This window comes from Lotus japonicus, chromosome 6 (assembly GCF_012489685.1).
Source record: "Lotus japonicus ecotype B-129 chromosome 6, LjGifu_v1.2".
NCBI classification, from domain to species: Eukaryota; Viridiplantae; Streptophyta; class Magnoliopsida; order Fabales; family Fabaceae; genus Lotus; species Lotus japonicus.
The window spans coordinates 47,126,465-47,139,042 of record NC_080046.1 but is presented as its reverse complement, the minus strand read 5'-3'; the positions used below and the strand labels follow the sequence as shown (position 1 = coordinate 47,139,042).

The following is a 12,578-nucleotide window of genomic DNA, read 5'->3' as shown; positions in this document are numbered from 1 at the left end:
AAGTTAGAGCAGTGAAATTGTTGAAGATGAGTCCGGCAATATTAAGAAAAAATTAACAGATTAGCAAGCACCGTGGGTGGGCAGTTTGACATCAAGGTAAGAAGTTACTTCATGCATGATGGTTTGGTGAGGGTAATCCAGTAATTTCAAAATTTTAATGTTTTTTGCTCCATCCCATTCCTCCCAAATTGAGGGGAGCAAAAGTGAGGGTAAAGAGTGGTATATAATGAAATGTGTACCACTGGATTCCATTCCTTTCCATCTATTTTAAAATAATCCAAACAGTGGACCTGTTCATCCCTCCCCTCCCTTCCGCTCCATTCCCTCCCCCTCCATCAATCCAAACGAAGCCTTAGAAACTTCAAAACAAGGGCAACGTTTACATTATGCTCGCCTGCATTGCCCTTCATTCACCACCCATCTAAACCATTGAAGACCCCAAGAAAATGAAAACATTGGCAATTATCCACAACCAAACTACTGCTGAAAAGAAATTAAAATAAAAATACGAAGACATCAGGCAATAAAGATATTAAATCCAAATACAGATATATAAATCATTGTAATCATACAGACCAAGATGGAGGATATGTATCCACTATCCATTTATTTTAGAAGTTCGAGTCAACCCCTCGACTTGATAAACGTAAAAATGAACCATATATAACTCATCACAACATATTATAAGAATCTTAACAAAGACGCAACAACTAAACACATTACTCACTCAAGTGAGCACCACAAAGTCTACATATCATATCCCAACTGTCCAACTTGACACCCAGTTCTTACCTACCAACCTTCCCAACTGTAAGTCTGAAGCATTGAGGCAGAAAAGGGGCTAGCACTATGGATTACTTGCAACCGCACGATTGTAACAACGATTCTTAGAGGTGCATCATTATGACATTCCCACTAGAGATGTGAACAAACCACTGTAACACCACCAATTCCAGGAGATACATGCTCCAAGATCCTTTATTTATCATCACCTATCCACCCCAACCGACCAGACAAGGCATTTACTTCTTACGAAACTTTGAATTGTAAAGATGCTTGTTTATCTCCGTTTGTCCGGGCTGAAGAGCTCAGCATAATCTGTAATGATGTGCAAGAAAAGTTGAATTTATTCAGATATAAGCAGCTGTTAAGATAAGTCAAATATTATGTTAGCTAAATTAGTGGGTCAAATTCTATGTTAGCTGTAAATTAGGTGTTCAGATATTATTTCCTTAATTTAAGAAAGGAATTATATCATTCCTTTAATAGAATAGGGTTTCATGTGTACAAATGTTGCTCTGTTGAGTGAATAACACACACCAGAAATATTCTTTGAAACACTTCTATATGGTATCAAGAGCCAACACCGCCTCCACAATATAGGAACGGTGCTTTGTTGGTTTCTTTGAATAATTTCTGATGGCTTCCCTTGATAAAAATAAATCTAATTCTGGGACTTCCGCTGCTACCCATATGCATGAAGCGCTCACCCCAGAACGACTTGACGGCACCAACTATGTCGAGTGGTCGTTGAATGCGCAGAATAAGATCAGAGGCAGAAAACATTGGGGTTACATCTCTGGATCAAAGGCAGCACCCAAAAAATAAGGAATCTGATGAATATGAAGCATGGGAAGATGAAAACTGCTTGGTCAAGTCTTGGCTTCTGGACTCCATGACCAAAGAAACCAGATCTCTCTTCATCCGCTTAGCTACGGCAAAGGAAATTTGGGAAACTGTGAAGGAGACGTACTCAGCCAACCAAGATGCATCAAGAGCATATCAATTGTATCGTGAGGTAATCTCTACTCAGCAAAATGGAGGATCTGTTATTACCTACTTTGGTAAATTGCAGAGGTTATGGCAGGAGTATGATGCTATTAAAGATTGTACCATGGAATGCCCTAAAGATGTTGAGAAGTATAACAAGATGGTTAATTCTCAACGAGTTTATGTGTTTTTGGCTGGCTTGGACTCACATTTGGATGGAGTTCGTGGCCGTATCCTTGCTACCACTCCTCTTCCAAATGTTCAATCAGTTTATGCAACTGTTTGTGCAGAGGCAAATCGCCAAGAGGCTATGCTTGGTAGTGAGTCTACTGAGGGATCCGCCCTTGCTGTCAAGAAGTATCCTAAGAACGGATTCCGCAAGTGTACCCACTGCAATGGGGATAATCATGTCAAGGAAACATGTTTTAAAATCCATGGTTATCCAGATTGGCATCCAAAAGGCAAAACTAATCCCAACAACAAGGCAGAAAATGTTAAGAGCCATATTTCTACTGCTGCTGGTTTTGTAACCAAGTCAGGTATATCTAACTCTGCTCTTAGTCTTTATGTTGTTACTAAAGATAGCGATTGGATAATTGATTCAGGTGCTACTGACCATATGACTTGTGATCCTCATAAATTTACTAAATTTTCCCCTAAAAGTTCTAAAACTATCGTTATCAATGCCAATGGAGTTTCATCTCCTATTGAAGGTGTTGGTACTGTATCCCTCTCACCCTCCTTATCAATACCGAATGTTTTATTTGTTCCTAAGTTGTATTGTAATCTTCTCTCTGTTAGCAAATTAACCAAATCTCATTCTTGTGTTGCTTCGTTTTACCCAACCCGTTGTCTTTTTCAGAATCTACAGACCAAGGAGAAGATTGGCAGTGGTAGAGAAAGTGAAGGGCTGTATTATCTTGAAAATGTTTCACAAAAAACTCATAAAGGAGTGGGCTTATCTTGCAAGTGAGAACATACAAGATAAAAATAAAAAGGAAATCTGGTTATGGCATAGACGGCTGGGACATCCCTCTTTTGGTTATCTGAAAAAATTATTTCCGTCGTTATTTCATAAATGCAATATTTCAGATTTTCTTTGTGAAACTTGTGTAATGGCGAAAAGTCATCATGCTGTTTTTCCCTTAAGCAATAACAAAAAGTTTTTCCTTTCTCTTTAATTCATACAGATGTTTGGGGCCCCGCCCCGCAGTCTACAAATAATGGAAAAAAATGGTTTTAGTTTTGTTGATGACTGTACTCGGGTAACTTGGGTTTATTTGCTTAAACATAAAAGCGAAGTATGTGATGTGTTTCGTTCCTTTCATCAAATGATAGTTACACAATTTAACACATGTGTAAAGGTCATTAGATCAGACAATGGAGGAGAATTTTTGAAAATTGAATTAATAGAGTTTATGAACTCTAAAGGCATTTTGCATCAAACTACATGTTCCTATTCTCCCCAACAAAATGGAGTGGCTGAGAGGAAAAATAGACATATATTAGAAGTGACTAGTAGATGGTAATGTTCCATCTCATTTATGGGGAGAAGCTGTGAACTCTGCTGTTTATTTGATTAATCGAACCCCTTCCAGTGTGCTGAACTTTAGAAGACCTTTAGATGTGTTGTCTGATCATTGTGTGCTTCCTTCCATAGTTCATTTACTGCCTCATGTTTTTGGATGTGTTATATATGTACATTTACACCCACATCAACGAACGAAACTTGAAGAACAAGCTATTAAATGTGTTTTTGTTGGGTATGGATCAACTCAAAAAGGTTATCGTGCTTACCATCCAACGTCAAAGAAATTTTATATTTCTATGGATGTGACATTTCATGAAGATAAATTTTTTTATGTTGATTCTACACTTCAAGGGGGGAATGTTAGTGAAGTGCAAAATCAGGATGTTAGTATGTTTGATATTGATACACAATTATATTGTGAAGATAAATTATCTTGTGAAAATCACTCTGCAGGAAGTAAGCCAATCCTAGATATGGGAAATTCTCCTTTAGATGATACATCGCCTTCTGATCATAACCAATTAGCTCAATCTTCTCCACAGGTTCAACATGATTCTTTAGAGGTATCTCTCGATCCCATTTCGGATACTACAATTATAGATGAAGTGGATCGTGTTTTCAACTCTGAAATTGATTCTCGTTTGCATGAAACTGATCATGAAATTGAACCTTGTTTGCATGAGACCATAAACATGCCAAACACTGAGTCTACTGTTGTCCAATATAATCTTCCACCCCGTTCTAACCGTGGTCAACCTCCAATCCAATATGTACCTGACCTCCAAGCCAAAGTTAAATATCCCATTGGTAAATATGTGTCATCTCACAAGTTATCTCAGTCATATGTGTCATCTCACAAGTTATCTCAGTCATATGCATCATTTGTATCTCAATTATCCTCAATTTCTATTCCTAGTAATGTACAGGAAGCTTTAGCAGATCCTAGATGGACCGAAGCAATGGTTGAGGAGATGGCAGCTTTAGAAAAAAACAACACTTGGGATCTTGTGCCTTTACCAAGAGGGAAGAAAACAGTGGGTTGCAGATGGGTTTTCACAATCAAACACAAAGCTGATGGAACTATTGAGAGGTATAAAGCACGACTAGTGGCTAAAGGTTACACTCAGTCTTATGGTGTAGATTATCAAGAGACGTTTGCGCCGGTAGCCAAACTCAACACTGTGAGAATACTTTTGTCACTAGCAGCAAATCAAGATTGGCCTCTTTTACAATTTGATGTGAAAAACGCCTTCCTACATGGAGAAATTTCAGAAGAAATTTATATGGATTCCCCACCAGGCATGATAGATTCAAATGGAATGAAGGTTTGCAAATTAAAGAAGGCTCTATATGGATTGAAACAATCACCAAGAGCATGGTTTGGAAGGTTCACTAAGTCTATGAAGATTTTCGGCTATAGAGCAAGTAACTCTGAACACACCTTGTTTTTGAAGAAACGAAAAGGTAAAATTACAGCCTTGATTATCTATGTAGATGATATGATAGTTACTGGAAATGACCAGGATGAGATTTCTAGTTTGCAACAGTACCTTGCATCTGAATTTGAGATGAAACAACTTGGAAACCTCAAATATTTCTTGGGTATTGAAGTGGCTAGGTCAAAACATGGTATTTTTCTATGCCAAAGAAAGTATACTCTTGACTTATTATCTGAAACTGGGTTGCTAGGGTGTAAACCAGTTGATACACCAATAGAACAAAATCATGTGCTCTTTCAATGCACAGATTCAGAAACTACAGACAAAGGGAGGTACCAGAGGCTGGTGGGAAAACTAATTTACTTGTCTCATACACGTCCAGATATTACCTATGAAGTGAATGTCGTGAGTCAATTTATGCATGATCCACGCAAGCCTCACATGGATGTGGTTGAGAGGATTTTGAGATATTTGAAGTCCACTCCCGGAAAAGGAATTCTGTTCTCAAATCATGGAAATTTAAAGGTTGAAGGGTACACTGATGCTGATTGGGCAGGTTCCAAAAATAATAGAAGGTCTACCTCTGGATATTTTATGTTTGTAGGGGGGAATCTTGTAACTTGGAGGAGTAAAAAACAGCCGGTAGTAGCAAGATCTAGTGCTGAAGCAGAGTTTAGAGGCATGGCACTTGGGGTGTGCGAACTTCTGTGGGTACGAAATGTTCTGTCAGATTTGGGCTTTAAACCGAATGAAGCTATGAATTTGTACTGTGACAATACATCTGCAATAACAATTGCTCATAATCCTGTCCAACATGATAGAACAAAACATGTAGAGATTGACAGACATTTCATCAAAGAGAAGCTTGAAGTTGGAATAATTTCATTTCCATTTGTAAGATCTGAATTACAGTTAGCTGATGTTCTCACTAAAGGAGTGGCAAGCAAGGTGTTCAATGAGTCTTTATTCAAGTTGGGAATGTGTGATATCCATGCACCAACTTGAGTGGGGGTGTTAAGATAAGTCAAATATTCTGTTAGCTAAATTAGTGGGTCAAATTCTATGTTAGCTGTAAATTAGGTGTACAGATATTATTTCCTTAATTTAAGAAAGGAATTATATCATTCCTTTAATAGAATAGGGTTTCATGTGTATAAATGTTGCTCTGTTGAGTGAATAACACACACCAGAAATATTCTTTGAAACACTTCTATAGCAGCAACCATGATTATCTAGAATTCCCAACCATGTTTGGAAGTTAGTAATAGAGGCCAGGGCTACGGACCAATATATATGAACACCACGATGAAAATTTAGTTCAAGAGAATAGGTGTGACACACAAGATTGTCCCAGGATTCAATATATAATGTCAATAAATTGAAGAGTAATTGGGACCAACCTTTTTTAGTAGCAAGTGCCTGCAACAAGTCAAGGCCAAAAGAAACTCCAATAACATCCAGTGACAAGGCAGCAAAGTTGGAGTTTGAGCGAGTAGCAAAAGGATGCAGCACATTCCCAATAAGCCTTCAAGGACCTCAGATACATAATTATGTTAGCTATCCAAAATTTAAACAGAACCAAAGGCATATATAAACAAATAGCAATAAATCCATGTCAGAAGCATACCATCTATACTCTCATACCGACATCACACGAAGTAACGACCTGTCCAGATTGACTGTCCTTGAAATTGCTCAGGCAGAGGAGAAAACTGTTGAGTTCCAGTTGTGAGCTGTTGTGGCTGAAGCTGTTGATCATGGTGTGAATTTAAAAGCTCATAAGGTTGATAATCTTGCCAAACATTCTGTTGCTCCACCTGAAGAGGTACAGATGGAACTTGTTTTCCAGGAAATGGAAAGCTGATATTCCCGTTCAAGCCATTGTTACTGAGTTGGTAAGAATTTGACTGAGAATAAGCAAGAGAACCATTCGAGCTTAAGCCTTTGGTTGATGACTGCAATTGATACCCATCCAACCAACTGTAGTCATCGAGAATTGGATTCCCACTCATTGAATCTGAAGTAGTGAATTCAATACTTTGTTTAGAAGGAACATGATTGAAACCAGGAGGAGGTCCAAGGTGCCTAGCAGGTCGACTGACTGGGGCAGGGGCTTTTCTCATACCAGGTTGCATGGCTGATGTCTTCACTGCAAAAGCATCAGAAACTACTCCTGAAGATGCAATAGCGTCAATTTTGGATGGTACCACAGATTCTGAAGCTTTGGAGAGACCATGAAACACATTAGTATCCACACCAATAGATTGTTGGATAGGAATAGGAAGTCCGACATGATTTGAGATGCCTATAGCCTCTTGTAAGCTAGGTTTCATCACATGCCCATTCTCAAATAACCCAAGACCTTTTAAATTGTTAGCGAGAGAAATTTCCTCATCCAGCCACCTTGATGTATGCGGCTGAACTGATTGCAGGTGTTGAGGAATCATACCACTAACAGAAATCGGCATTGTTTGATGATGTAGATTGTTGAGTGGATTAGAAGTAGAGTTAACATGAAATTTTAAATCTCCTCCTGAAGCTTTTAGAACAGGCTCCATACCCTCATGGGGTGTCCATGATGAGACAGCCACATCAGCTCGCATCTCAGACACCATAGGCCTGAAAACAATAACTTCATCATCCTCATCTCCTTCCATATACTGATGTTGGTTTGACTGAACAACTTCCACCTTTGATTTATCTGCTGCTGGTTTTTCTTGTGATTCTTCTGCGGTCTGAATGACGGAATAGGCGGCTTGAACAAAATCATCTGAGGATTGAGGCTGAACACCAATGAGAAATTTCTTTGTCTTTGAATCAAAATATATCATTGTTTTATCAACCAGAACAACACTTGCTAAAGCCTTCCCTGCAGCTAAAATTCTTTTGACCCGGGCTTTTCTTTCCTTATCACCATCACTTCCAAGGGAATGCTTCCTTGAAAAATCCAAGATGGTTTGTGCAGGGAGAAGCGGAATAAATCCCCTTAACTCAAAGTCCTCCGACAAAGCAAGTCGGTTTTCAGTTTCCCCTTCCTCATATCTGCTCATGTTATTAAAGCAAGTATCCTCTTCATCATCAAAAACAGACACAGGCCCAACTGAAAGCAATTTATTCAAGAAGGATATACAATGATTCCAAAATTTTGATCTCAAACTTTCCTGATTCTCATCCAAATCATTGCCTTTAGCAAGATCTGGATAACAAGCCAACCACTCAACAAAAACCAGAATGCCAGGTAAGAGATAACTAGAAGAAGGATCACTCAGCTCTGCACATCTCTCTATTATGTAACCCATCAATTCAAAAGCTGCAGTAAATGCATTCTGAAGCAGAACAGCACGCTGAACAATTTCTGCATAAGTTTGACCTTCAGATTCCTTATTCGCATTATAAACTGTAAATACAAGAATGCAGACAATTCTGACAATGGCAAGTCTATTCTCAGAAATATCAGAGCCAAAATTCAGCTCCTCATCTTGCCCTGAAGACAGAAGTTCCCGCAGACCAGTGCTAACAAGAGCAAGAACTTCAGTGAAGGTCTCGAGGCTATCGACAAGGTATATGAGAAAACAAAGGGGGGAAGTTAGAACATGTTAATCATTAGTATCATGCATGTAAAGACATAGTGAAAATGTCAAGAATATACACCTTGTTCGTGTAAACAATATTCCATTTAGCCGGACAAACCGAGTACAGAAGAATTTGTAAGTCTCTTGTATACTGGATGCTCCATCTGCTCTAGGACTGGTATCAACACCAGTACCCCTTGTTGCAAGTTTTGCTTCCACTTTTCCTCTTCCTTTGCCAGCTAGTCGCCCAGAAGGTTCTTTGACTGCAAGAGATTTAGCATCTCCAGGAAGCTGAGCGAAACTTTGACGATTCTATAATGGAATTATTAAAGTAACTAGTAGTCAGCATACTTCTAATATAATGACAAAAGATCAGTCATATACAATAAATTAGACAAATGCATGAAAACAAGTGGGTGGCAAACACAAATGAACATATAAACCATATTAAAGGACATTTTTTAAGCCCCAACGTGATCCATGGTACATATCAAGTGATCAACAGACTACCTTTCAAAGGATGGTTCTTCGCAGCATTTTTTATGACACCATATATAATTATGAACATAAAATACTCGCATAAAATCCATCCCGGACATCTACACAACATATAAATAATGTTTTAAAGACTTGCAACCCAATCTGAAATGTATCAACTTCCACTTATTAATGCACCTCATTTCAGCATCAAACATTAACATTAAAATCAACTAACTCTCACCCTCATAATAAAACTTCAGTGGGCAGGCAGCAATCAAAATATGAACAACAATTAAGCTTCATAAAACACCAAAAAACAGAGAATAACACATACTACTCAAACAATAACGATCTGACACAATCTGGGTGAAAAAGCACGATATCACAAGAGCAAACTCATGCTCACATTCATTACCTTCTCAAATGCAACTATCAAGTTCTCTCTTGCAGTTGTAAATGGACTATCCACGGCCAGACTACGAAAATACCGATAAATAGCCACCAGCTCATCCCCGGAATATGAAGCCAATAAAGCAAGCTGCAAAGAACAAACTCGTTACAATGGAAAATAGTAACTATGAACCACAAGCCAACAATATTAAGCAATGGCAAAAAATATAATAGATGCAAGAATCTAAAGACCTGATGATGTGGATTCCCACTTGAAGGCCAAAGAGATGCAGCTTGAAAGTAGTAACTAGAAGCTGCTGTGAACTCCCGGTTTAATGAGTCACCTTCACCATACATTCCTTTGTAACGAGCAAGATCACCTAAGTATATTAAACAGCGGTGACAAGATAATAAACCTTTCTTCATGTCAGCATATTTTTTTCCATCTTTCTCCATCACAATCCGATTCTCTGAATCCTCAAAGTAACCAAGGGGAAGCCCATACTTTGCTCTAATTTTCATAATAAGGTCATGGTAAAATCCAGTTGCCTCTGAAAGAAAAGTCTTGAATTGCAGCCTTATTTTAGTTATCCGATCAGGACGTGCAGGGCCTTTCCCTCCCTGAGATGAGTTTGAGCTGGTAGAAGAAAGAGCAGCACTGAAATATGCCCTAAACTCCTCAATCCTCTTATAATGCAACTGCCAGAGAGCATATTCAATATTGTGCTGATCACAGAAAGCATGATCCTCAAGAATTATTGCTTCATAGTTCTCACGCATCTGTTGCCATGCATTCGGATCTGATGGGACCCGTGCCTGAGCTGACCTCCGGCGCTTATTCTCCAATTCGAGGTTCTAGGTAACAAATAATTGAAATGTTACAAACCAGACTTCTAGCATTCATCTCATCAAACAAAATGCCAATCAATTAATAAACAAGAAGAAAAACACAGAAAGCAATAGCATGTTTGATTTCATTGAAATGTTCAATCATTTTTTATGTATTATGCAAGAGAAAATCCAAGATCATTAAGAATTCTTAATAAATGTCTTTTTCATTCGATGTTGTAGAACTAGAACTTAAGTCTTGGAAAAAAAATCTACATTAGCGATTTGATTCACTGATCAGTGCAAATGTATTGTCACTTCCTTAGATAATGGCAATCTATATTCTATACCAGCCTTTTATATAAGGGTACTTTGATCTAGTCAAAGTTTTTGTGAATAAGATATTTAAACAGTTTGTATCTCATTTAAACTTAATTCATAGAATTTAAAATTCACAGTATACTAAAGTCTAAAATACTCTCAGAGAAGGATTAGCATTATACATTATTATTGCAACCAGTTATCCATACAGTAAATCACCAAATGATATGTTGTTGCACCAGATGCTCAAGTCATCTAAACAAGAGACCCTGAACATAAAATACATTCATAGTTCTGGCCAACAAATATTGGAGTACACCAGTGTGTGCTGATAACAAGCCCTACCACTGATTCTAAAACGAAGTCATAGTAAATAGAGAAAACTCCACAAGGCGATGTAGAATCATCAGCCCATTAGAAGAAAAAGGAAAGCTCACTAAAACTCATTACTCTATATGGACCAACAAATAGGAAAAATCTGATAGACCCATAATACCAAAACGGTGTGTTTTAGTCAGATAGTAACATTGACCAGATTCCTAATAGATTTTGCTGGGAAAATTATAAGAGATTTACACCCATAAATCATTGTCAGTTCATTATCTTATCAGGTATCTAGCTCAGGATATGAGCAAATGAGAGAAAAGCAATACCTTATCATAGAGGCGCTGTGCACGCTCCCGTGACGAAGGAGCAGCCATTTTATCCGTCTGTATTATCATCATCCATCAATCATTTCATGAAAAATAAATCCTGCAAACAAAAAACATTGAAATTGCTCAGTTCAGCAATTCATGAAGATTGTTGGCATAAATGACATTTGAGATTAAAAAAAAATACAGTTGTCAGTGTCACACAAAAAGCATAAACGATTACACACTACACTGGTCTCCTAAGATACTAAATATCCATTCGCTTTGAAAGTAAAATGGAAAAAAAAAACACAGACTAATTCAACTTGAAATGTGAAGATTGACTTGAATAAAAAAACTCCGGGTAAACATAAACAAACCAGGCCATATTAAACACGAAATATACAGCATACAGCTCTTAAACAAATTAAAACATAAGAATACTGAATTGTAAGTTTGTAACTTAGTATTAGAAACTCAGGTCAAATTTCAAGGCTATAGTCAAACGCGCGAGGCCAAATTGTAACTGAGGTATCAGAAACTGAACATCAACAAACCAAGCCCTTGTAAAAAGATACAACTGTAACTAAACCTCAATCGGAATCATAACTAACTTAACAACATATGATATTACATACAACAAATATTCAAAACATAGTTTGTAGCTTCAAGCACCCCTCACATGAATTAGCACAGCTCCATTAGATAATCGAAAAGCGCATATAAACGAAAACAAAAATCAAATCAAATAAATAACAACATCGATTATCAGAAAGGAACTAGAGCACAATTTAATTGAAAAATAACAATATCAAACAAAAATTCGAAAGCCAAAACATCATTCTAATTCCAAAACTCAATTGAATAACAAAAAATGCGTACATAAGCGAGAAAATACACAAATAAAGACACCTATCCTAAAAATTAAGACCAGATCTGAAAATTCAAACAACGATGGAACTCATTTCAAGCAAACAGGTCGAAAATTTTGCAGAAAACAGATGAAGAAAAAAGGAAGCGGAGCGAAAAATTGGAAGGGAAAAACCACTGACCTGTGGAATGGGATCGAGGAGGAGGAGAAGGATCAAGGCATGGAATTGAAATTGAGGGGAGAATGAAGAAGGGTCTTCGCTAGGGTTTGGTTTCGTTGAGAGAAGGTGGATTGATTGATTGTTTGTGTTTGGGGTCCAAAAAGGATGATGAGATTAGAAATTCAACGTCTTTCTCTCTCTCTTTCTCTTTCTCTTGTTCTAACAGGCGGCGAAGCCAACGACGGCGTTTAGACGAAACCTGTTGTTTCCTATACTTTGAAATTGACCCCCTTTAGCACTTCTCTTTTTCTATTTTTTTATATTTGCGTTTAATTTAATTATAGTATGATTATGACATTTATTCCAAGTGTAACAAAAAAAATGATTATAACTAAATAGTAGTATACATATTCAAAGAAGAAGATAGATATATGATTAAATACAGATTCAAAGAAGAAGATAATGATAAATATCTATGCAAAACAGATTTACATTACAAGTGTTTCGAGTTGGGTTAAAATTAAGTTTAATAGAAGTAAGTTGTTTTAGATTAAAGTAAGTTTGATATAATTAAGTTTAGAAAA

At 37.3% G+C, this 12,578-nt stretch overlaps 1 protein-coding gene across 2 annotated transcripts; it reads right to left on the bottom strand.

The window, feature by feature from the left end:
• Positions 1-530: 530 nt before the first annotated feature.
• LOC130723984 (nonsense-mediated mRNA decay factor SMG7-like) lies at positions 531-12,268 on the bottom strand. Of its 2 annotated transcripts, none has more exons than XM_057575139.1 (8): positions 12,016-12,268; positions 10,985-11,084; positions 9,435-10,037; positions 9,208-9,330; positions 8,392-8,624; positions 6,368-8,289; positions 6,141-6,275; positions 531-1,098 (listed from the first exon to the last, which is right to left on the bottom strand). In XM_057575139.1, the coding sequence occupies exons 2-6, from the start codon at positions 11,054-11,056 to the stop codon at positions 6,390-6,392; spliced, it is 2,931 nt and encodes a 976-aa protein (XP_057431122.1). In that variant the 5' UTR covers positions 11,057-11,084; positions 12,016-12,268; the 3' UTR covers positions 531-1,098; positions 6,141-6,275; positions 6,368-6,389. The 2 variants fall into 2 exon arrangements, with proteins under 2 accessions (XP_057431122.1, XP_057431121.1); XM_057575138.1 differs by having other exon boundaries at positions 6,141-6,265; positions 12,016-12,267.
• Positions 12,269-12,578: the final 310 nt, after the last annotated feature.